At 37.1% G+C, this 27218-nt stretch overlaps 1 protein-coding gene and 1 pseudogene across 17 annotated transcripts; both read right to left on the bottom strand.

Moving 5' to 3' along the window:
• Window positions 1-3620: 3620 nt before the first annotated feature.
• On the bottom strand, window positions 3621-6421 carry LOC148702325 (auxin-responsive protein SAUR50 pseudogene; annotated as a pseudogene).
• Window positions 6422-7684: 1263 nt separating this feature from the next.
• On the bottom strand, window positions 7685-21852 carry LOC103717410 (transcription initiation factor TFIID subunit 14b-like). Of its 17 annotated transcripts, none has more exons than XR_015969371.1 (9): window positions 21716-21852; window positions 16753-16833; window positions 16397-16618; window positions 16117-16304; window positions 15911-16032; window positions 11993-12071; window positions 9574-9684; window positions 8097-8400; window positions 7685-7902 (listed from the first exon to the last, which is right to left on the bottom strand). XR_015969371.1 is itself a non-coding variant. In XM_088705632.1 (8 exons), the coding sequence occupies exons 1-7, from the start codon at window positions 21832-21834 to the stop codon at window positions 9590-9592; spliced, it is 906 nt and encodes a 301-aa protein (XP_088561758.1). In that variant the 5' UTR covers window positions 21835-21852; the 3' UTR covers window positions 7685-7902; window positions 9574-9589. The 17 variants fall into 17 exon arrangements, 10 of the variants coding, with proteins under 10 accessions (XP_088561758.1, XP_088561759.1, XP_088561756.1 ...); XR_015969370.1 differs by lacking the exon at window positions 7685-7902 and adding an exon at window positions 8486-8543 and having other exon boundaries at window positions 8353-8400; XM_088705632.1 differs by lacking the exon at window positions 8097-8400.
• Window positions 21853-27218: the final 5366 nt, after the last annotated feature.

Genomic DNA, 27218 nt, shown 5'->3' on the forward strand with positions numbered 1-27218 from the left:
GTTCCTCGAGATTTGGACTAGTCTCGGATCTGGCCTATGTAATAATTTCTCACAATCTAGGCCTTCATGTAGAGCATGCCTCACTATAATTTTTAAAGCAGCAACATCTGGCAGAAGATAAACTATTTCTGAGAGTTTTTTAAAAAATAAGAAGCACGAAAGCAAAGGAAAAAACATTAATTAAGTGGGCCTATGGACATGCAACCAACGAACCTATGTTCTAAGAATAATGGAGGTTTAATGCATTAGTGTAAGGTATTGCATCTTGTCTGTCCAAAAAGTTCCTGATATGATAGGACCACGACTTGATGGACGGATTATCTTGTCACTATGGCAATCATTCTACAATGATTCCTTTAAACTCCCTGTTAAGCAATTTATGGTATGTAGTTTGGATTGAATCAAGTTACTACAATAACATATAGCTGCACCTAGCCAAAATTGGCAATGTTGAACCCAAGACTTAAATCTGTGCTTGTCCATAGACTGACATGGTCATCCCTCCCCATAGCAAGATCTGCAACATTTTGCACCGCAAAGTCCTATACCACCATGGATAGCCACCACGTCATCCATTTTAGAATAAGATGGCTTTCCTTCATCATCATGATGCTGTGTTATGTATTGCACTAACAATATCTCATCGTATTTCAGGAATGAATAAGAGCCATCCGTTTCAGATATGGATGACGTGATAACTATTCGTGATCGTACTTGACTCTACGGTGCACAAGCTGTACTGCAAAGGATCCAAACTCTCCCTCCCCTACCATGGTCCTTTATTGTACACATGCGCAAGGGCACGTGCATAATGCATGTATACATATATCTACACTTTTAGCATGTTTACATGCAATGAGAAGATACGTATCAACCAGCAAATCAAACTTCATAGGCCATCTCTTATTGATATTAAAATTTACTTATGTCAAAGAGTCAAGGGTATTCAAGTATCTAACCCATGGAGGTATCATCCATAAGGGGAAGTATTGATGTAAGCAAGATCTATCTCATTAATAGATCATAGCTTCTCATGAGAAAATTTTCTACATGGTATCAAGAATGGGCCATGAAACATAGTATTAAGTGTAAGCCATTGCTTGTTTAAGAAATAGGGAAGTCCAGCTAGAGGGTGATGACACAAACTGCAACCGCGGTTTGGGGTCATTTTTGGTGCTCTTTTCCGGGTGTCCAAGGTATTTCTGTACTTATAAAATAGTGCTATGGTATAATCTATCTAATCCTTCGTATGGAACCTAGTAATGGCAATGTAATTTACAATAGAAATATCCCTAGGCAAAACTTTGCTAGAGGAGAGGAGATTTATGATGAAGACTAGTGGATTTGGCATGCTGTTGTAACATTGCTCTAGCTTATGTTACATAAATCGAGGCCCCATGTTTATAGGCCAATTAGGGTTCAACACATTGTATCTTGTTTTCAATAAGATCACTAAGTAGCATTATTTTTAATTTTTTTTAAAAAAAAGTTTATGTGTATACAATACATTATTAATAACATGTAATGAATAGATGGCTTGAATGATAAAATTTGGTTCATTTATCTTGTACAAAACATATAGAAAACGAAGCAATTTGTAGTTATCAATTTAGATTAGTTTGTTCCTGGTAAGTGCTACGGTGAAGTTGTCTCTTCTAATTGATTTTTGAAAACTCTTATAAAATCACTAAATTCCTTTTTTGTCAAAAAGAAGCATCCTACGACTCCTTACCTTTTCATCAAAAAGAGTATTAATATCTTTATCGAGTAGGTTTCACTAAATCCCTACATATAGAACTCGAAGTCAGAAATGCTAGGGTTGTTATCCGAAAAGAAGAAATCGTACAACAAAGTCCTCAGATTTGCATGTATATATAAATTCATACTCTGTTTTTTGTCAAGAAAATGACTTCACTTATTGGTTTGGACAAAATCCACTTCATGAATAACTGGTTAACATGAACCAGTGTGTATTAGGGCTTAACATAGACCATAATATTCATGTCCTCGGTTAGGAAAGGTCATCTCTAAACCTCTGTGGTTGCAAGTTTAACCATCAAAATTTTCAGCCACATCCTTATCATATGATTAACAGGAAATAGTAGTGATACCATCTTTAACTAAAGCATAACAAAGTTGAGAGCATTTAGGAGTTTGCTTTTGGGCATCTGAGCTTCCTAGATATAATTAGACCAACTAATATCACTCTTCCTATAGAGTGCCATTCTTGATTACTTGGAGTCGAGATGATTGGATCTTTGACAGTACTTGCAGTGGGTCATGGCATGGGAGCATGTCATGTGCATGCTGGGGACAGGAGACCGACAAACTAGTACATTGAGCTTCCCATCAAGACATGAAGATGTCTCACAGGACATCAAGGACCCAACTGTAAGATACCTGAATCCTTCCAGCATCGCATTATGTGAGGACCATGCGAGAGTTCCTTTAATTCCACATCGGCTGTGTACTAAGTAGATCTTGAGTATTTATTCAAAACTAAGAAACATGGATAAAACTTTTTAGCTAGTTTTTTTGATGAAATCCTGGATCATTACAAATCGTATCAAAGCGCATCTGACTCATAGCCTACGTGGATTTAGATCCTTAACCAGAGGGAGTATATGAGGAACATACAGGCATGTCTTTAATCCCATATTACTAGGTAGATCTTGAATATTTACGCAGAGCCAAGGAACTCAAATAATATCTTTCAGCTGGCCTTATTGGATGAGGTTCTAAGTCGTTACATATTTTATGCTTCTGAAGGCATGTGGGTGGATGCACTATTATAGGTATATTTGGTAGGCCTATTTAGGGCATACCTTATCCAAATTCCAAGGCTAATTAGAGTTGAGCAAAGGAATTGAGCTCTATTTAGGTTAGACTAGGTTTCATTCTAAGACATTCAGTCTTTAGCCTAGGCCAAAGACAAATTATCGCATAATGCGGGATGGCTCAAGTGATAGCTTTGAAGTTATTATTTAAAAATATAAAAAGTTTTTTGCGCAAGACTAGGCTTCATTGATTTCAGGTTTGATCCAGCATAACTTGAAATAAATTTTATGTTTGATGTTCATGATCAAACTTAGTTCATGTCTTACATAATGAAGCTTGAACTAAACTCAAACAGATAAATAGTCTATTTCAAACAACTTGATATCCTTGTGCAAGATTCAATTCATCCTGAATTATTTAGACAAGTCTACATATTAACTTTTGCAGTCGAATTGGTTTATCCTATAATTTTAGTGGATGTCAATAAGCATAGATGGTAAAGTCATCACCCATGATATCTAATGATCTGGATTCTAACCTCACCGATGCCTGGGTAGCAGGATAGAGTGTAATCCCCTCATCTACAATTAAAAAAATGAAAATAGAAAAAAGTTTTGCAATCAACTATTAGCCAAACACCAATCCTCCAAATATCAACATATAGATATTGACATTATATGGATACAAAAGTTGATTGCAATTAGGACTACAATTAGGATTAACACTTTTTTTTTTTTTTGGTAAAAGAAAAGGAGAAGGGGGGAAGAAGGGACAAGCCCACCCCCGCGTAGCAGCCCCCACTGGGCCCCCATCCCGCCAGGAGAATGTTCGATGCGGGCAGAAATGACCGCGTGTTGGGCACCCCAGCCGGTTTTACTCATACCCTCCCCACTCGTGGGCCTGGCTCGGTTACCCCTCTGAGCTCCGGCACGAATACCACGTGTAAGTACGCGTCCGAACAGGGAGCATCCGGTCTCCACAATTTAATCGACGCCCGTGCGTTTCGAACTTGGAACCACTTGGTTGGAAGTGAGGCCATGCTCCCACTAAGCTACCACCTCAGTGGCAGGATTAACACTTTCTAGATATCAACATATAGATATTGACATTATATGATAACCAGTTCTCTAAAAAAGTGAGATAATTAAAGATTGGAGTTATAAGTGAATATCTGCTGTAATTTTTTGTGAGAAAATTATAAGGACCCAGAAAGTGTCCACTGATGGGCTCCCCAAAGCATTATCACTGGTACTATATAATCCACCCACTACTGAATTAATGAAATGATGACCAAAAACTACTTGGAGAGGATTCCAACTGACAATAGATTCTTCTTGAGTGTGATGATGAGGAAGATTCCTAGAACTAAAGCATTTGTTTCAAGGAGTTGGGTTCCATCAGTGATGATCCTGTTGTTGAGAGCAGCAGGTGTCGTCTCCTCATTGAAACAAAAGAGAGGGTAGGCTAGCTATGGCCTACCTTAGCCTTTGATATGCCCTGAGGGCCATTAAATAAAGAGAAGTAAGGAGTGTAAAGGACAATGTATGCTATATGGGTGAATAACATAGAAGAAGTAATGGCACATATAGAAAGATTCAGTGTGATTTTTAGGGTTAAGTGGTAGCTATTACTTGGTACTTGGTACTAGATGGTATAAGTAATAACTAAGGCATCAATAATGCTGATATAATGAAAATAATGCAACTAATAGTCCACTTCGATCTTGGATTGGATTTTTTTTTTTTTTTTGGAGAATGAAACAGAAGTCAATATAACAGGCATCACAATAAAAAATGGACAATAATGGTAAAATAACAACATTAATTTATTGTGTCATTGTTAACTGAACTAAAAAAAAAAAAAATTCAGTGGAGATGGAGATGTAAATTTTAAGAATTTTACTTTATTCAAATAAGTCAAAAAATGGCTGCTATTTACATTACATAATAGCTAAATAATAGATATTATTTGAAAGTCCATTAGGAGTATATAATGTTAGGATTACCCTCAAAAAAAGAGTACATAATGTTAGTAAACCTTGACCTTAACTGTTCAATAAGGTAGTTGCACTACCCTGTGCAAGTAAGTAGATGCCCAGTTTTCCAAATAATTATTTGAGTAAAAGATTATATGAGCAAAAAAAAATAGAGTTTATTTTGGGGGAAATTTTGTCATGTTGCTGATGCCTTAGGCATTAGTGCAGACAAGAAGAAAAAAGTAGGGTTTAGAAGTCAATGGAAATCATCATTCTTCTGTTTCATTTGATGCTGAAGAAATAGCATAGGCTGTTCCAAGTTGCAACACAAGTATCCAAATTATGAAAATGACACCACATCTGGCAATCCTCCTTTTCTGACCTCTCTCTCTCTCCCTCTCTCTCTCTCTCTCTCTCTCTCTCTCTAGCACAGATGTGATAAAAATTACAGCTGAGCTATTAATGTAATCCCTAAGAGATTTGTATCCAATTACAATGTCCAAGCATGGCTTCTGTTTAAATGTGTTTTCATATGTTTTCAGCTTTTATGCTCTCCAGCTCTGTTTCTGTATGCAGCACAACTAGCTTCTTTATACTTCTCTTCAGATCGTACTCCTACTCAACTTCTCTACATCCACCGAACTAACGAGAGCCTTTTTGGGCCTAACTTCATCTATAGACTCATAAGATACTACACCACAAGCTTGTTTCAAGAAAACCTCTATATAGCACGCCACTCTGATATCTACGATTCCAACCCACGAAAAATTCTCATGTTTTTGCGTCAAAAAACACTACCAAATGCATCAAGCAAACCAGAACAGAAGAAGAAGAAGAAGAAGAAGTCTCAATCCTCTCCTCTTAAGAGATGGTGAGGCGCAGGAGGCAATGGAACTCGGGATGAGCGAGATAAGATATAGGAACAACCAACCGGCTTCGGTTCTCCCCCACGTACACCGCAAAGTGACCCTTCGGTACGTCCTCCGGCAGCCCCTCCTCCTCTCCACCACCACCACCACCACCACCACCCAACCCCTGCTTCCTCCCGAGGCCCGAGCACCTCTTCAGCATCTGCTTCAATAACATAGCTTGGGAAAGCTTGTAGTGATTCCCAAGGGTCATTATCTTTTCTTTTTCTTCTTCATGTCAGATTTTTTATAACCAGGAGAAGTGAACTAAAAAGGAGGACGAGGAGATGGTGAGTGAGACTGTGAGGGGTGGGAGAGTGGGGAGGACGAGAGGGGACTGGTGGGCTGGGGGCTTGGGCTTGGGCAAAGGACATGCTGGGCCTTGCTCTCTTTGGTGCATAGTCTGTGGAGTTTGGAGCTGGAGGAAGTACAAACTTGTAGGTGGAGTTTAAATTTGCTAACTATAGTTTTGTTCGATTACGTTACAGTTGTATACAGTCATAATTAATCACAGTGTACAGTGTGTACTGTGTCTTCGAGCTTCAAATGGCCCGATGCCCAGTTGCTGCATGCAATTTGTGGAACAAAAATCATATGGAGCCGGCATCAAAGAAGAAATTACCAGATGGACCTTCCATTTTGTCGCATGTTTTCTCATGCCCATCTTAAAAAAGAAATTCAAAAGATAAGAACTTCTCCTACCGACCCGTGATTTAGAAGAAAAAAAAAATTGTATGTGGTATCCTCCTTTTTTCTCGTCAAGCCTTACCATGCATCCATCCTCTTCCTTGTCAAGTCGCCTCTTCTGTCCTTAAATTCTTATTTCTCCTTTTCGAGTTTCTTTCTCCTCCTAATCTCTTTCTCTTTTCTAGAACCTTTGCACCTAAGAGTTTATGGAATCTAAGAAATAATATGTATATAAATTTTCAGGTTAAACAAAGCAAAAACATAGTGTACTATACAACTGTCTCAATTTCCGAGCGATCGCACCAAAAACTCGAGTTCCTTTTGGATTTCCTTCTTGATCAATAACGTACCTGATGAACATGTTTAATAAACTTTGTATCAATTTACCTAGGGGTATATATTGACTTGCTAGATGACTAATATATTTGGTGAACATTATCTGGTCATAAAAATCTGTACTTGTAAAAAATATATTTTGAAAATCGTGTATTAATTTATCTGGAAATGCGTATTGGTTCACTACTAGGTGTATATAAAAAAAACTTACAATATATATCAGGAAGTCGACGCATATATATCACCTGATCATGTAGTATGTACTGATCAACATGATATTATGAAAACTGTGTATCAATTTTCTTGTAGCTATATATTGGATTGCTATGCGACTAATTTGCTAAGTGTGTATCATCTGACCGAATACTATGCATTGATCAACACTAGGTTCTAAAAATTACGTCTCGATTTAACTACAGATATGTATTGATTTGCGAGATAACTAATTTGCTTAGTGGGTATCACCTGACCATATAACGTGTATCGATAAAAATTATGATCTGAAAATGAGAAGCAAAAAAAAAAAAAATGTTGTGTAGTATTTTCTTTTTTTTTTTATCACAGGACTGACAGCTTCTTTAGTAGGGTTCCTAACTTTTGGATTTTTTGGGGGCACTGGAGACGTGCCAAAATAAGAAGCTTGTCTCTTATTTCTTTCTCTGTGCATGCCCTATATGATTTTTGTTCTAATTTGTGGCTCTCATTCAATGTGGGGCTGCCGAAGGAGCATGACATCAGCGATGCACTCTGGCTGTATCTGTTAAGTAATTTTGGTTTTAAAAATTTTCCAACTTTACCATCTGTAACTTTGTTTATGTCAGTGTTTTTAGATATATTTTATTTTTTTGGTTTTACTACTGAGATTTCATTCAACCTTATTGTTTGTAAGTTCCTGCAAAGGATCCATGATAGCATAAAGAAGAAATCTCGCACAAAAATAATTAAGTAAAAGTTAATATTCTGGATGGCAAGTTTGTCTAATATACTCATGTTATTTTCCTTTTTCTTTTTGTTCTTATTCCTCTGAAATTGAGTTGTTTGCAAGCAATAGATGGCTGCCTTAACTTCACGGTCACCTAGCAGAATCGCATTAATGGCTAGAATAAACTAAAAGCCTCATTGTTTTAAGGAAAAAGGAAAAAAACAATGCCAAACCTTCTTCCAAATGAACATCATGTTGCTCTCAATCGAATGCGATGGCGTCTCATTCCATTTATCCTGCAAGGATCCAGAGTCACAGATTGATAAGCATGTCATTTAATAATAACAACAATAACATGGCTTTGTGTTCAAATTCCAAGTTTCCGTCAGTAAACAGCTCGCTCCTGCTTGACCAATCCAATCCTTTCAAAAGCTTAGACTCCACGCCCCTTTTCTTTACTCTAGTATAGGAAAAGATTAAAGAGTCATACCCATCACAAACTAATACAGATTTATGGTCAAAGCCGTCTCTGGATCAAAGGCAAGCAGCTTGATCAAGATCTTATCAAATGATTAGACTTCAATATGAAACTAAGTTCCCTTCTCACAATAATGTAGAGACTCTTTCCACTGTCCATCCGGGCTTGGTGGAGACTCTTTAAGGATAGTATCACTGCAAAGTTATTAATTCCCATGAAGCCTCCATACATTTACATCGAGCAGCTTATTTCCCACTGTGCTCTTCAGGCAGTTTTCTGTTGGTCCTTTTTTTTGGCAGAATTCTGTGTCCTTTTCCTAAAACATGGATGAGAAAAAGAGCGAGTACAATTATATCTCTGCATTTTAGAGTCACGGATTGTGAAGGTTGGTCCCATTTTACCAGCATTGCATGTAAAATATTTGTCCTGCCAGGTACCAACCAGCTGGACACCAACGATCTGCTAAAGAAGATCACATGCCATCCATCAAGATTTGTCTCTTGGTACCGAAATTTATACTAGTATCATTCTATTACAATATTGTTATGTAGTACAGTACGAAATGACGAGACGTACTAAATATCAATATGGTACGATACTACATACCAGTATAGTATGGTACGTCTGATACAGTATAGTACCAACCAATATGGCAAATCTCGTCATCCATACTTGCAATGGCTATAAGAAGCAAGCATGATGATACAAATAAGCAGATGGAATGGTTTTGCTTAGAAAATGTAGGCAGCTGATTAAGCATCCCTGATAAATTTCATTGTAGCCAGTTGGATTTAGGTTTATCAACCAACTTTACTTTTCCTTTCCCATGTAAAAGTTAAAAATGTCATTCTTCACCGATAACAGCGTAATTATAATTAGACGAGATCAAGTTAGCAGAGGCTTTAAATCTTTTATCAATTTTATTTATTTATTATATATTAGATAGGCTGAATCCTTTTAGTTTATCTTTTGCCCTGACTGAACATGCTTACTAGATAGATAAAAGTCCTTGGTTATGCACCAAGCTATATGGTCCAAAGGTCAAAAATTCACAACTCACTGAAATCATGATGCTTGGTAACAATTTATGCTTTCTAGGGTTTTCAAGATTCTATTAGAATAGTAGATCATTATACGTTCAATGATTATGACTCAGATGTTTACTGAAATATTGAGAATTATGGCATCTAAAAACTCTTTTGCAGTCTATTCTCTTATAGTTGATCCGAGATGGGAACAAATTGTCAACAAAGTCAATGTCCTATAGATTGAGCATGACATTGCCAGCTTCAAGGTAGCAAGCCAAGTCCAATGGAGCCACCACCAAGTGAGAAATGGATCTCCATAAACCTTGGGTGCTTGATTAAATAGCAGAAGAATGCAATTCAACATAGTTTGATTGAGAATTCTGAAATTGTAAACCCTTCAACGTGATCGATGGAACAACATTGAAATGCAGGGAGTGCAAGAAAGAGTTGGAGAGCATCACCAGTGGTTTGCAATGATCAAAAGAGAGCAATTTCTGTGGTGGTGGGGTGTGAGGGTGATCTCCTTCTCTGTTTTGCACATGTAGGCCATGTTACTCTTGCCACAAGATCACCTGCAAGGACAACAGAGGGAGGCCCCAGTAAGATCACAGTAGACCAACCCCTTTCCCTGGATCTGCCAGGACCAAGCAAGCACCTCAGATTGAAAGCTACCTTCCTGCTTCCTTTCCTCAAATGCCTAAGTGGGAGACTCAAGGACCACTACTCTTGATACTGTAGGGAGCCTAATCATTAGATCATGTTAACAGATAGCTACTTTATAGAGGTGACCACTTAACTTAGAAGCTTGCAATGCAAAGCCACAGGGACCAATTGGACTAATAAGCATTGTCCTATAGTAATTAAGACTAGATAGTAGACTGAAATATATGTTTCATATAGAAGCAAGGAACAAACTGAGCAGACAGTAAGTCAGGATACATGTGAAGTAAAATTGGAAGATGCTTTAGGTATATAACAAGAGGAATCCAGATATTGATTGATCCAAATCTGTTACTGTGAAGAAAAAGAAAAGAAGGAATGGAGTCATCTGCATCGCAAAGGAGAGCCAGGGAAAAGTCTGTAAAGGCATGATATCGAAAAACTCAGGACTGGTACCTCATCATGTTACTTGATAATGTTGATAGATGACAACAGCTACCGACAGAGTTATGCCTTTGACAATGGATGAGTTGCACATGTAATGGATTAAAAGTATGGAAGAGCAGCAATAATATGGTATTAAGGTTGCAAATGTTCTCTAACTGAATATCTGAATCACACTCAACAAGATCTTACAGTACTCTTCTGGTGCAAATAATAGACTTGGCGAATGAAGTTTCCTGAAAAAGATTATTTCAAAACTGGATGAAGCTTCTTTCTGAGAATAGGTCTAGAACTTTGATTTTGTGCTGCTTGAACAAATAACAAGATCATGTTTGGACAAAGTTAATGGTGTTACCACCCAGTTCTCGCTATTCACTGACTGATGTACATACCAAAGGCGATGCTGCTAACTTTTAGTTCTAACTATTCGCTAGTTCACATACCTCCTCTGAGGTGTGTGAATTTGCAGTTCAGAGTCCAACGACATAAATTTATCAAATATGGGAAAGAAAACTCTTTCAAAAGCTATCAAATATGTGTGGGAGCTCTTTACTTTTTCTTTTGTGATGCATTCAGGATGCACAAGTGATTGCTTCTAGAGACCTGTTTCGTGAAAGTAAAAATTGTCCCCTTTATCAGTCATATTTATCAGTCCTCATATTTACAGATTTAACTCTTATGAAAGCTCTGGGCAAAGTTTTCATCTCAGCTGAGATCTTGGTTTGCACATTAACAGGTATCCCCTCATACAATACACAGTAACACATATAAAATATCGGCCCTATTATCTCGGCCGATATAAATTGATAAAATCCGAGATATCAACTGATATTTTTCAATTATTTTTTTTCTTAAAAAGCTTTTTAACCAATAAATTTTGAAATCAATGCTTAAATATAGATCTTAATCTCGCATTTACCATAGTGGCCGAGATTTCGGTATCTCATGCAAAAATATTGGCTGAGATCTTGGAAAATCTCAGTTCCTTCCAAATTTCCCAACTTACCATATTGACCAAGATAAAAATTCATCTCGACCTCAGCCACTCATCGAGATGAATAATATATCAAAATTAAAAAAACCTCTACACTGAGAAAAAATATATTATAAAGCCAAAAATTCATGTAGGTATTTTGGAAACAATGATATATAGACAAAATTCATCCTCAATTTGGTTTACTTGATCATTCTAAGGCCATAATCTGAATGGTAAATCGAGCAATATGAAGATGAAAAATTTTTAATCTGCAAACTATATCACTATTGGAATATATTTTCCTGTACTTCTTTGCATTCCAAGCATACACTTTTCTTCAAAGGACAAAACATTGGAAGCATATTTACACCCAGCAGATAATGGTGACTAGATGATTATTTGCTGTCCTCATATAAGAAGTACTAATGGTTAGTTTATTTGTAGAAAGCAACCAGTTGCACAACAAAGGTGCTCCTTTCATTACATTCATAAAAGATGAAAACACAGAAAAAAGTGTTTTTCTCATATATTGTAAAAGAAGACAGACAGGCTTGTGATCCATAACCCCCCAGTGTCCCCCCCCCCCCAAAAAAAAAAACAACCTTCACCCCCTTGTTCTCCCTTCATCGTAAAACCGATTGCTCCTAGCTGAAAAAGGAACAAAACAGGAATAATACGATCACAGGGATTAAATTCATTTAGTATGTTGTTACCTATAATTCAGTTTCATTTCTTGCCCTTTTCTGTCTCCAAAGGTATTTGATGAAAGGTGAAAGGAAGACCTGGTAAGATTTACTGACCAGAAGCTGTTTTCGACTGCTGAGGCAGGCCATCAATCATGCTCAACTGTCTCCTGAGCTTAACTATGTGGGCCTGCACCTTTGACACAGAATAATTGGCTAAATTAATTCCATTTTCGAGGATTGAAATTAATTCAGCATCTTATAGTTCTAAAAACCCAATCCATCATATGAATATCTGCAGGAACTCATCCATCTTAATTCTTACATTTGCAAGAATTTGGCATATGCAATGTTTGTATTAAGAATATGCAAGAGACACTTCATCTACTCCCTGAAAATACATATATGCATACGCATGTGAACGTGTATATATAAGATGTCCATAGAGTTCTTCTAACTGGACTTTCCCCTCTTAAAACATGAAAAGGAAGCATGGATATCTATGATCGCTTGTTGGACTTATCCTTGAAGCACAGATGGTTGGACTCCCCTTCCTAGGAATGAGTACATATGGGACTCCAGAGGTCTCGGCAGAAAACATGGACAACTCATGGATGGAGATGTGATCGAACATACTACTTAATAGGTTGCTAAAAAGATAGGCGGATACTAAGCAAGGAGCAACCAAAAGAAAAGGCAGGCAGTTAAGAAGCATTGAATGAATCCCAGACACAGAATGACAGGAAAGCAAGATAAGCAAGGGCGGAGAAGCTGCAGCAAAGATGCTTCCCTCCACGCTGTTTCTGCCTTTGCTATGAATTACACATGAGGAGTTCAATTACCTTAGGTGATGGTGGGACCAGTAACTTTAGTTAGCTGCATAGAATTCAATGACCTGAAAACCCTGATTAGATTTGACAGGATCTTTCTAAAGAGAGCTTGTAAACATGTCAATGGCACTAGAGAAGACCCATGACCGAAGCCAGAAATATACAGTGTGCTCATGCTAGATGACATATTGAGCGTGGGGAAAATCTCCTACAAAGGCATTTTAGACATTCAGCTGGAAATGAGAAAAGAGAACAATAGATCTTGTTTCCTCTGCTTGCCATAGCTTGAGAGTTTACAAAAAGCATCAGTACGCCCAGATTGTAGTCCAGAATCAAGGAGAAAGAGAGTCTGGCTATAACCAAAAAAAGTAGAATGAAAGTGAAAAGACAATTCTAACTCCATCAACCAATTGTCCCTTTTAAATATTAGAGATAAGTAGCCAGTGAGTAAGAACAATGAAAATTCTCAGAAAATTCATTAATGTAAAAAAGGTAAAATGAAATTCGCAGTTATAAAAACACCTGCTGCTTTAGCATGCATAAACTGCAAAAAAATGATGAAGCAAGAATCCTAATGGTACAGCAGTGGTCTTTGCTACAATTATATTAAAGGTGAGGAATGGTTTGCAGGTCGAATTTTATGGGATGTAAAGGGATGTGCAATACCAAGACCATTGACCTACACCACACACTGCCCTCCACAACTAAAAGACAAGAAAAAAACACCCCAACGCCTTACCAATGCTCTACAACTAACTTTGCCATACTTCAATGGGTCTCCTTTCATTTTACGCTACTACATTCCACTTCACCACCCATTTACCCTCTATCATCAAGATTGCCCTCTTTGTCAAATTCACTTTTAACAATCCACCCCCCCCCCCTCTCTCTCTCACACACACGCGCGCGTGCACACACACACATTTGCTCAACACCATTAATAAGGAATTTAGGCACACTTATGTTAGACACAAATATAGAAATTAGAAAATTTTATTCTTATTTGAATTCTGTAATTTTATTTGGACTCAGAATTTTATTTTTATGTGGATGCTAGGGTTTGCCACATTAGGATTTTGGGTTGTCTATATAAGTTCATTGCTGTGTTAATTGAGAACACAGCTTACATTATTAAGAATGTTGAGATATCCCCTTTCTCTCTCCCTCTGCCTACCACTCTCCTCTTCTTCTCTTCTCTCCCCTCTTTTTCTTCTTCTTCTTCTTCTTCTTCTTCTTCTTCTTCTTCTTCTTCTTCTCTCTCTCTCTCTCTCTCTCTCTCTCTCTCTCTCTCTCTCTCTCTCTCTCTCTCTCTTCTGTCCTGCACCACCATGTTAGTGTAACTGTTCACCAGAAGCTAGGTTCCCCTCAATGATCAAACCAATAAGCGATGAATAGCGCAGTGTAAGTTAAAATGGATATGAAAGAATTTTGCTAACATCATGACAAGTGAAGCTTCACATGCATAGATACATTGGGCTAATCTGGGCACATTCATCTGAACAATTGTTTTGGATGAACTTGCCTTTAGGATATACCAAGCAAGAACCGTCCATGCAAAGTACAGAAGCCTAAATGAAAAAAATACCAGGGCGCCCAACAATTCACAGGCTTTACTCGAGCATTTTATAAAACCCAGTACACTGTTATTTGTATCCAAACAAAGAAAAGAAAAGAAGGATAGAAACAATATAAAAATCAAAACCCACTATTACAGCTTGCTTGATCTATTGCAACTCTCATATTTACCTTGCAGCTATGATATACCAAATTAGGTGCGGTCAACTTTGGTATTGCACTAAATTTTGTAACTTTACAATTTTTCCACCAAAAAAGCATGCTCCAGGTCCAAGATATTTGCCATAACCAATGCATCCAACATATGGCGTGGCACCAAATAAAATGCTTGTTCAGACCATTGACTGGAGTTTGCACTCCAGATAAACAAACAAAAATCAAGACTAGAAAATATATCACGGTAGTTTGGAACAAATCCCAAAATCAAGCCTCACTTGCCACTCGAAGACAGGCCATGACTTAATCTGATATATTCTTATCGCTCTTCACAGATGTCAGATCAGAGGATTGCTCTTTAAGACCATGGTCTACTGGCTTAATGATCACAATTTATCAGCCTAAAGAGCTATCTTTTTTCCCCTTCTTTTAGTGAATCTACCCTGTACACAGCCCTATTCTTTCTCAATCTTTCTTCTACAGAACGGATAGATAAGGCAGTTGGATGAGGGGTGTGACACATGGCCCCCACGTGTCACCCATGGGTCCAACTTTCGCCCACCATCTCTTAATCACCTCAATCAAATGAGATGGGCAAGGTAGGTTAGCGGGGTCAAACCAGTTCAGGCTAATCTAGATTAGATCGAAGTTGTTATGGATCGGACTCTGTCCAAGGCTTGGTTGCATTTAGGTCTGAGCCCACAACAACAGCCTCCACCAAGATCTCAGGAACAAGTCAGCTAGATAACACAGAAATTCTGAAAAATATTTTTACTTGGTCCACTAGCAAATGCCTGTGATAAATTATATTTGTGAACCACAAACATATATTCACTACTTTAAAATCAATTTAATAGGAAGTTGATGGAAGAATATCTGCATCTGCTAAGAGTTTTCTGACGACCATATTATCTTAACTTAGCATAAAGTTAGAATGATGCAACTTGTTTCATTTTGAATTCTGACCGAGGATTGCACGTTGCCCATGACATATTTCCAATAACCAGAATCAACACGGCCTAACCATCTGTTAAGGTCTGGACTCAAATCCTGTTTACAATTGGTTTGTTTGATCATGTTAAGGTGCTTTCAAAACCTCTAATGCAGCATAGAAAACTGAGATAAGAAACAAGCAATCTAATTCCATTTGTCCACAGCTCTATTCCTAATTGAAATGCAGTATCCAGATTCTAGAGAACAAAAAGTAATGATTTTGTTATATTTCATTATATAAGTTTTATAAACTCAGTTTTCATCTCAATAGAATGGCCTCTTCCAGCATGCTCGTAGGATGGCTCTCAATTAGTTAGGCTCATAGATAAGTGACATTACTTAAAGTTTACTGATCATGATTTTAGAGTTTCTAAGCTCTGGTGCGCAGACATTTCAGAGGTGGGTGCATTCATGTAAATATTGTTTTCCTATACAAATAATTTGTATGCAAAGTCAAAAAGAAAAATAGGTTTCGTCTGACCTGCTGACGAGCAGCCGCAAGTTTCAATAGCTCATCTGCCTCAGAGAAATTCATGAACCACTGACTTAGCGGATGATCCTTGGTGTCGCCTCTTTTCTTTTCATTCACATGTTCAATAGGACCTATAGAAATTAAGAAGGCAGTTTATTCCTCCAGAACTTTTGGAAGCACAAAACACAACATGGAAAAAAAGAACAAAATTATACCTGGGAGTGGCAAGTTTAGACCAGCAGGTAGCCTTGGAACAAATGCTGCTGGATGATTTTGGACACGGAGGAAGAACGCCTCAGTAGGCTCAGAAAAAACTATCTCATCATATGTTTCCACAACAACGGGCTTTTTTGTTGACTGGGGTCCATTATCATCTTCAGGATACAACTTTAGCTGGTGATATCTGTAAAATTATTAGGACAAGTTGCATGTGAGCAGGAAAAGCAGACAAATGACAATGCTGATCAAAGTTGATGATATTAGCTAGGAATTTACAGGTCCAGCTGCTTGTCACAAACATCATTGTGGAAAAAGAGGGTAATAGCTATTTCAAATTCTCCCCATCCAGATTCTGACAATTCAAACGGTGCTGACTCTACAACCCTTGTTGGATTGTTGAAACTAGGATGCAGTTGAAAGACAGCACGCTTAATTATCACACTCAAGTCCTCATTTGTCGCACTGCGAACATAAACAGTCCATTTGTGGGAATTGAACCTAAATGATAAAAGCACATTGTGTCAACTTACAAACTATTATTTAAGATGATATAGCACATTACACATCATAATATGAAGTTTCTTATTATGAGAATTGCACCCATACAAAAGTTAGAAAACTATAAGGCTTACTCGCTTGCTTTTTTGCCAAGCCAGAATGATATAGTTCCATATACAATTGGAAAGCTGATCTCCGCGTCCTTGAGTCTTCTAGTCTGATCATACAGACAACACAACCTTACATAAAGACCATGACAAATTGAATATCAAGATGACAAATGAAGGGCATACACTAGAGGATGTATCATTGTTCTTTCACGATCAAATAATACAATAGGTTAAATGTACTTTCTTGAGTATGTTAATAGGAAATTAAATCTCTAAAATTAAACTCTTTTTACAAAAGATCTCTGACCTATCTTGTTTTGCTTTTTTTTTCCTACATACCCGCTCTTTCCTAACCAATGATTCTAACACCTCATCATGAACAATCAAAACATCTAGATACAAAAAATCTAAAAGAAGAAACTGAATGCTAGAAGAAGAAATAGCTTGAAATAGAAAGGCTTACACGAGATTTTAGGAATTGATGAGGTCACCTATATCCAAGCTAGTGCTGCTTCATCAAAACAAAAGTAATATAGGAATAACTGTAGTTATTGCAAATCACCCTTGTTGTATAGGAATAACTGTAGTTATTGCCAATCACCCTTGTTGTCTTGGTGACTACGGGCTCTTCCCTTGATAACCTCATCAGGGGCACAAGGATTGGCATCCTCTATCTCTTCAAATTTCGAATGGTGTATTTGACATGGGCCACAAGGTGATGAGCATCAGAAGTTGCTTCCCTCCCCCCCCCCTAGGGCTGTTAACGAGCCAAGCCGAGCCCGAGCCTCCGCAGGCTCGACTCGGCTCGTTTCACAAATTCCCCGGCTCGGGCTCGGGCTCGTAAAGCTCGTTTGCCCAAGCCCGAGCCCGAGCCCGCCCCATCCCCATCCCCATCCCCGTCTCCGTTAGAGAGAAGAACGAGCAGTCGAGCTCGGTTCCGACGGTTCGTCGTCGGAGAGAAGAACGAAGGAAAGAAAGAAAAGGAGAGAAGAAAGAAGGAAAGAAAGAAAGAAAGAAAAAAAGAGAGAGAAGAATGGACTCACCTCATCGCGTGATCTTGGGGTTGTCCTCGCGAGATTGACATCAACTGCCTTTTCGACTGGCAAGCTGTCTTAAATCTGAGCGGCCGCCGGCTTCAGCCGTGAGCACCGCCGGCACGGGCGTCGGCCGCAGGCACGGGCGTCAACCGCAGGCACGGCCGAGGACGCCGCTGGCCGTGGCCCGACCCTCCCATGCGAGGGACTCTCCTCTGTCGCAATCTCGCCGGTGGAGGAGTCGACAAAGAGAGGAAAAGGGAGGGGGAGAAATGAAGAAGAAAGAGAGGGAGGGGCCTCGGGTGCGATTTCTTTCCTAGGCAGCGAGGCATCGGCGGTGGAGGAGGAGGGCGAGAGGGGAGGGGAGGGACAGCCGGTGCGCTGGTGCGGGAAGCTTCTGGAGAAACCGAGAAGAAAGGAGAAGAAAAAAAAAGAAAGAGGTGGAGGGAAGGGTTAACGGATAGGGTTCAGGTTAACAGGCTAAGTCCGAACCCGAACCAATCCAATTCGATTTAAAGAAATTAAATGGATTTGAGTTAGCTCGGGTTGGGTCTAATTTAAATCCAACTGGGTTCAATCAGATTGGAATTTAAATTGATTAAGCCAAATAAAATTTAATTGGGTTGAATCCAAATTTAATTGGGACCCAATTAAATTGTTAATTGGACCGAGCCCTTTTTTGGACTCGCAAGCTGCTCGGGCTCGGGCTCGGGCTCGGATTTAAACGGGCCTTATTTTGAGCTCGGGCTCGGGCTTGTTTGACTAACGAGCCGAGCCTGAGCAGCTCGGCCCGTTGACAGCCCTACCCCCCCCCCAAAAAAAAAAAGGAATAATAGGAAAAAGGTTACTATTTTTCACTTCAAAAAGCTTTCCTTTAGCTGCAGGCAAAGGAAAAACAAATGCCATGCTTTGGAAAAGGTTCGGTTTTGTTTTCATTTTGCAAGGCATCTCAATGAATCAGGGAATTGCATATCTAGGCATTTAAATCAATCGGGGCATTGCATGTCTTAAGCTAATATGAAGAGAAGGTAATGTCCCAGACAACTGCAGAGAAAGATTATAAGCACAGGCTTGGCCTAAACTATATGCCACAAAGAAGGAGACAGAAAGGCATGCTAGGATGTCTTCTTTCAATAGCCTGCTCTTCCAATTATCGTCAATTATGGCAAACGGTAGGAAAAAAGAGAAATGCATGATCCCTTTTTTCCTAAGTTTTATTATTTGTTTCATTAACTTGAGAGAAAGAGCAGTTCCTTCATCGCTTTATCCACTTCTATACCATTGCCGTAGGAAGAACATTTAGGCGCCCTACTATCTGTTACCTCGAGATCAGGCAAACAACCACAAGGACATCAAGGTTAGCATGTACGCCTTTGTTTAAGCACCTCAAGTTCCCTATAGTGTTTGAGTAGTTGCTCTAAATATCTCGCTTGATGCTAACTTATCCCTCTTTTACACTTTTAAGTCTTAACACTGTTCACAGTAATAAACTGTAAATAAAGAGACGTAAGAATTGCAGAAAAAGAAGCTGGAGTGTATATAACTATAGACATATAATAACAATCTTCTTTGCTAACCACACACTTCTGATACTCTTGCGAATAATATATTAGAGTGCATAGTAGAAGAAATATATAGCTTGCCGTCATTTGTCTGAACAGTATCTAGATTACGAGATCACAATATCCATCACATGATCCTTTCATATTGAATTTCGCATGTACCTACTATCCAGATGATCAAGATTATAAACTTATCCATGCAGAGGTGACAATTGTTTCCTTTTTAATATCAAGAAAACCATCAAAGTCCCCCTATAGGTTTATAAATCCCAATTACAATTTGGACATGTATATGTCCTCTTTCTTCATTGATAGTGAAGCCAATCTATACCATGCATAGACTCAGATTAACAGTAGAAGAATTTAGGAGAACCATTCATTCACGTCTCCAGAACCATTTAGATCAATCCATAGTTATTAATTTTGTTGCTTCCTATTGTTAAACAGCAATCATTTTCAAGTCTCTGCTCGTATAAGGTTAGAAAAAGCTTAAATCTCCAATGAAGAATAAAAATCAAAATGAGAATCTCAAGGAATGTAGAAAGAAGGGATCAGCTTATGGATGGAGGAAGTAAGAAATGCAGCTTGGACATCAATGATTTATGCAAATTATTAAAAAAAGACTCGTTTTCCATTAAATCAAAATGAGTATCAATCAGGAAGTTGGTATTGTTATATTATTAGTAGCCAATGTTTCTAATTATGGTGTCAGACTTATTAAACTTCTATCACTATGATTATAATAGCAGTTCTTATTATTATCTCCATTAGCATTATTGTCCGTATTAATATCATAAAATAATCAGCTTCAATTGGATGAAGCCATTTTCAACTTCTAAATCAATGTGCCATGTGTTCTTTATTATTTAAAAGAAAAAATGAAACTTCATATGTAGATTCCGTACCATGTCTTAATTATAGAATTACACCAAATATTGATGCTCCATAAATGATCTCACTTTCTTTGTTTAAAACTATTTTTTATTTTTTTATGTGTCTCACAGTTTAAGTCATCTACTTCAACAGCTGCTCCAAATTCAAGCTAATTAAGTTGTACTAGGTATGGCATGGCCAGATATATCTATTAGTTTGCAATTGGAATATCTTAAAACTACACAAAGGTGGCTTTATTTCCTAAATTTTTAATTCCCATAATAATTATAATTATATATCTTCCTTAGATGTCTAGATCATGCTAAACTTCTATAAAAAGGGATCCTAACATTGCTAGACTCTGAGAAGGAGACCAAGAGGGAAAACTATAGCACAACTTAAACTTATTTAGAATAAGGATGTAATATATCAAATAAATCTTAAACAATTTCATGAGGAAGATATCCATATTAAAAATCTTTTTGAAATTTTCCCTATATCTATATCTAAATTTAGTTTTAGTCATGCATTTGCACATGCATTATAATTAGTCCAAATAAAATAGGAGATAATGTAATTCTTCAGTCGCCTTTTTGTTTTCTCTTCTATTTAAATTGTTTGTACAAGATATGCAATAAAAAAAGTGTTATTGATATATCCATATCACATGCATACAATGAATGTCACTAACTATAGACGATCATGAATCAAAAAATAGAGTTAAGAGTGGATAAGCTGATCTACGATAAAGCATGCCTTAGCGAGGGTCGCAAATGATGGAGGTAATTAGGATACAGTACAAAAATAGAGGTGAGAGTCAATTTTCCAGCCACTACAGGTGGTCAAGATATTTAAGATAGAGAAACCAAAACTCTTCCATGCAACTCCAGAAGTTTCTTCTAACTGGTTGGGCCTTTTTTTATGCACAATCCCCCTTTCCAACTTCTTCATCTTTGATCCATGTTGCCTCTTCACATCTTCCCATTCGCAGAGGAGATATCACATTGGTCATCCATGAAGGCCCTTAGGGTCCAAAAAAAATCCATACGAGCTTAAATAAAGCCATTACATGGATGGTGATGAGGTGCAGATCAGTAATCAAGATAGAGATTGATACACATCATTGTCTCATGAACTCAAAAATGCTGGTTAGTTTTAACATATACTGGATAAGCTCAAATAACTGAACTCCAAGGTAAAACTCGTTCGCAATTTAACTTCTATCTAGCTAATAATACAACTTACGTAGAAACTTACAGTCGTGCCATTTTAGGCAAGCATCAGCACCAAATCATCGGTGCTGAACTTCCTAATTTTTTGATCAGTTTCTCTCGAATTTCTTGATTGCTTAAAAGGTTCGACTTCATCCCTTTACTGATGGAATTCGGACTACAAAGTGCTATTATAAAATGATGATAACAAAACAAAAGAATGCGGAATCCTATGAATTTTTGTATTTGTTACTGAAAGATCTAGGTTTTGAAACAAGAAATAAAAGAGGGAAAGGGGAGAGCAGAGGCCTTCTTGTCGGCGGCGTCATCAGAAACCCTAGCGGCCTTGGAGCGCTGAGACTTCTGGCCAGAGTTGGTATCGGGCTGCTGCTCGCCGCCGTGCTTCTTCGGCGATGTGGGCGGCATCGAGGAAGGACAGGAGAAAGAGGAATCGAATCCAAAAGAAAAGAAAGAACGGAAAAGGAGCAGGCGAGCTCTAAATTTATTCAGTTCGGGTTGGTCATTTCAAAACACTTGAACCGTACCCTGCGGTTCAACCGCTCAGACCGCTGCTCTTTTGAGCTCCTGGGATGAAACCAGCGGTCGAGCCGTCGTTGAACCGGATCCGGTCGGATAGGCGAAGAACTTTGAGTTGTGTGAACCGTAAGTTGACCCCAATCTAGATATGGATAATCCAACATGATGGTGGTGGATCAAATAAAGAACCAAACCTAGATTTAGCACTGAAATTTTGGCCCCTACCTTGTCATGTTGGGAGCAAATATCAGTAGAAGTAATAAATTTAAATATGCCATAGAGCTACATGATCTTAAGGAATTTTTGAAAAAAAAAAAAAGAGAGCATATTGTGCAGAGAGTGAATATCACTGATCACTTATTTAAACCTTGCTAAATATGGGTAGAATTTTACTTGGATCATCCTTTCTTGTAGTAATTACATGATACATTTAATCATTTTTTTACCTAGGAAAAGCAAAATGGGCTAGAAAGACTACCCACTCCATTCTATTACCACTAAGTACAGCCTAACAACAAGGGAGGCATTGGGTTCGAAGTCATTTTTTACGGAGTCCAACTAATTATAGAAAGTTTTTAATTGCATGCATATCATGTACAAAATACTAATTTAGTATAAAAGAAAGTAAAGATATGTTCAAAGTACCATTTACCTATATAAATGCTTGGAGTTGGATAGTCAAATCAACTACAAGGCTAACCTGAGTGACTCGACAATTTTCTTGATGCCAAATATTCTTGAATTAAAGAGAAAGTGACATAGGGTTTGGAAGGAAAATGAAGAGCTGACCCACCATAGAAGACATACATGCACAAGCACACATACACAATTAACCTAGAACATTTGCTAATACAGTGTTATATGTTGATGCATGAAAAATTTGCTAATATATAGTTCATAGCTCACATGTGTATGTGCCATGTAATTTGTTATTATATTATACATTACATTATTGGATTATACACATTTATTTCCAAGCTTGACCCAATGAGCCTCTCATATTCAATTATTGGTTTATATACATTATTGGTGTTTGACCCAATTCTACTAATGATTAGTTTTAGTTGTTGGATTATCGGGATATCACTCACAACCTTGCTTGCGTTGCTCCACAATCTACTATTGAAGGATATAGAGTCTTATGGTAATAATTTTTTTATAACATTAGATTTAAACTCTTGGATAGCATTTGGCGGTAGAAAAAATTGGAAGGAAAAATGAAAGTTATCCAATTAAGTGTGGAGGAATAAGATTTTTTTCCATGGAATAGGGAATTTGGATGGATGGATAAATTGGGAGGTTATTCTATTGATGGTGATTGGTTGGATGGATAACTTGGAGGAACAAGTTCTTTCCTTTTTTCTTTTTTTTTTGATAGAATTGCCCTTAAACCAGTTGTGAAAAGTGCCTAAATAAGCCCCTCCTATTAAAATGGTACTGGATAAATATAATTTGGATGATATATATTAAAGTTAAAAGAAAGAAATTTCATTTTCATAGACTTTTTATGTTATATATATAATTAATAACTCACACACAAGATTACTAATACAATACATTGATTACATATGTAACTGATGGCTCGCAATATTACAGCATCTATCAAGAAAGTTGTACATTTGACATGCCATGATATATAAACATAAATTACGACCAATATATACATGAATCATAGCTTGCAATATTGAGCTATCTTTATCATATAACTCGCCTGTTATCTATGTAAAGAAGAACGAGTTGGGTTGATACACCAACAATTGCTATAACATAACGAACAACTCAATAATAATAATAATAATAAATCATCTTGAAGAAATCCATCTCCTCAGTAACATGACTAGTCATAATGCTCAACTAAATGCTTGACCAAACCAGCCTTTGAGTTAAAGAAAAGGTGGGCTCAAAACCATATATATCAATATCTGATTATACAAGAGGATACATGGGCATACTAGACTGCATTTCCTTATGTATACCATCTGACATTGGTTTGTCCTTATTGCCACACATGCAAGTTGCAATGGTTGCCATTTAGCCTTTTGTCTATGCAAGCCATTGCATGTACAAAACTCACAAGGCTACATTGTGCAAAATGTAACAAAAATCAAAAGCAAACACACTCTATTTTATAGGGTTCGATAGATACAAAATAAGAAGACCCACACTATAAGTTGCTTAGTCATTGGTCCTATATATGGTGCATGTCGTGTCAAGCATGAATCATGACAATAAAAGTTGCATGCCATAGCTAGCAAACCCCTTATGAAAATGGGCACATCATCATCACCTCACGCATAGGATACAATGCAGCCAACTAGCCATCCAATTATATCTCATTAAGAATAAGTATATGAAAAACTTAGATTTAAAAAATAATACCTATGTAAATAAAACCAAAAAAAGCATAAAAATAGAGTTGAAAATCAAGCAAAGGAAAATATATAGCATGCATTATTATCTAAGTGAGGAACCTAATAGTATCGTTAAACCGTATAATAGGGCGGCAATAGTATGAAGATGAGCTAACCAAAATCATGGGCTCCAATAATGAAATTGGCTATAAATACACGAGTTATTATCATCGAATATAAACAGAGATTTAAAGTTTAAATCATAAGAAAAAAGTGAAAGTACCATGGCAGTTAAGAAAGTAAGGGGATGGACATTTGTAACAGACTGAGGGCCTTGATAACCAAGGCGAAACCCTTGAAATATGACCATAACACAAAACAACAAAGGATAAATTAGAAAATAATTGAAGAATGGAAGGAGTCCCCGACCCCGTAGATCACAATGCCAACAAATCAAAGACAGGATCAAATAGTAACACAAAAAAATGAGGAATAATAGAGAAAGGGCAATAATGGCCATAATTACAATCCAAAGAGGATGTCAATTGAGCTAAGAATAGGAGCAATAGCACTACCGAAGTAGAAAGATTAGGATAGTGAGAAGAAACCATTGGAGGAGAGTAGAGGAGCAAGCCAGTAATAAGGCGGAATATTTTGTCGCCCCATTGTATGGTATAATAATTTGATCGAAACACGTGAAAAAAGATATACTATCAAATACGGCTTTATACTGTGTGAGAGATAACACCATTCCCCACTCAAGAAATGGGTGTTTGGTAGCAAAAGTATGGAATAAGAGCCTTATTTCTATCTTATATTGTCATCTTGACAACCCTTACCACAATAGATTTATTAATTTTAAAATCTTGTTACTTTAAATGAGATACTTTTTTATGAATAAAAATTCTTTATATAAAATGAGTTCTATTATTTTAAATTTTTGAGTATTTTAAGAAACAAAAGTGATTTTTGATTCAAATAGGAAAGATTATTAAAAAGAAAAAAAATAGTCATAGGTGATTTCCTTTAATTCTCGTATCATCCTATGCATTTAAAATCATAAGGATTATCCATTCATTAAAAAAATCATCAGCATTTATTATTTTGATTCACTCATTTATGGGCATCATTTCGTAAGTAATACCAAAGACAGCAACATATATTGGTGATAGAGGATGGGCAACATTAAAGTAGAAATTTTCTAAATTCATATATGTAAACTTGTTGGAGGTATTGCACCTAAAAACTACCAATAGATACACAAAATAATAATTTCAAAAGTCTATAATAAAAAAATCTAAAAATAAAAAGAATAGAAAGTGTGTCTAGGTTGAGGTATATAAATATACTTCTCTAAGAATGAATTTTGCCTCCTCTTGCAAGTTCATGGTGAGAGCGTTCCAATAATACAATGAGCTCGGCTTAGCCTGACCATTCAATCATGAGTATGATCTCGTGGGAGGCTGAACCCAATTGTCTCTCCTTCAATTGCCCAGCAAGGAGATCAAGAAAAGCTTATAAAAGTCTAGAAAAAATTGAAAGAATGAAGAAAAAAGAGTTGAAAAAAAATAATATTTTTGTTTACCCCTCAGTTATTCTCTAAATAAACAAATAAAATTTAATAGTTTGGTTGGGCATAAAGTCCTTGCATCCTGTAGCATTGGAAACACAAATCCAAGTAGTATCTTATTCTCTGTAAGTCTATTGTCACTTAATTGAAGCTTTAAATTAGGAAAGAGCACTATTTTGTTAGAACAACCTTAGGTTAAGGCATCTGACTAGGACAATTCTGCAAGTGCAGGCAAAAATGAGGAGGTACACCAGCCTCAATTTTTCAGTCATATACTCTGATAAATCAATAAGTTATTGGAAATACTATCTAGCACCACTCTAACCTGGTGAACAACTAGAGAAGGCAATTTATGACCCGGCGTATAAATCCAATCCGCGAACGGCCCACTTTAAGCAGGTTTGGGTTTGATATAAACAGATTTAGGTCATAAATGGGTCAATCCGTCTAAACTTATTTATTAAATGGATTGGGTTTATATTTAAACCATTGACCCGTTTAACCCGTTTAATAATTGGATCGGGTTATGACCCAACCCGTTTAATCTGTTTAAAATCCTTTTAACCTATTTGAAATTTACTTAACTTATTTCTGACATATTAAACCTGACTCGCTTAACCATTTAAATCTATTTAACCATTTAAAATATGTCTAATCCATTTATATGGACCAGGCCGGTTACTTGTTTAATAAACAGGTCGGATTTAGATTTGAAATTTTGACCTGTTTAATAAACAGATTAGGTTTGGGTTGATAAATTTTTTTGACTCGATTCGTATCCAACCCGACCCATATCTGATCTGACTCGATCCAACCCAATTGCCATCCCTATTATGAACAACCCATCCTCCTATTGGAACTTGTCTATCCCTGTGTATTGCACCAATCTCCAACTGCCACATAGCGCAAAAAACTGAGCAAGAATAGTTTGGCGATTGATTGAGATACTCATTATCAATATTTTTTAACCTTAAAGCTACACCATTTAGGAGGCATGTCTTTTCAGCTTGCCCTCAATGTCTTGCCTGCAGTAACCAGCAAGTCCTGAAGCGAGTTTAGAGTCTAAAAGGCTCTCTCTCTCTCTCTCTCTCTCTCTCTCTCTCTCTCTCAACAAACATATAATTAGATATATATATATAGAGAGAGGTGTTGCATTTATTCTGAATTGATAACATCTTGCATGTATATATATCCAGAAACTTGAGATTTAATTGATATAATTAATAGTTAAAGCGCTGATAATGTTCTCCATTGTATATGGGTTATACTTGAGACTTCATCAAGTGAGAGTAACAGACATAAATAATAAGAATACTTATTATGTATTGTGAGCTAATCTTTAGCTCATCGGT

This window comes from Phoenix dactylifera, chromosome 10 (assembly GCF_051530095.1).
Source record: "Phoenix dactylifera cultivar Ajwa chromosome 10, Ajwa_hap1_PhDact_Kaust_v1.1, whole genome shotgun sequence".
NCBI lineage: Eukaryota > Viridiplantae > Streptophyta > Magnoliopsida > Arecales > Arecaceae > Phoenix > Phoenix dactylifera.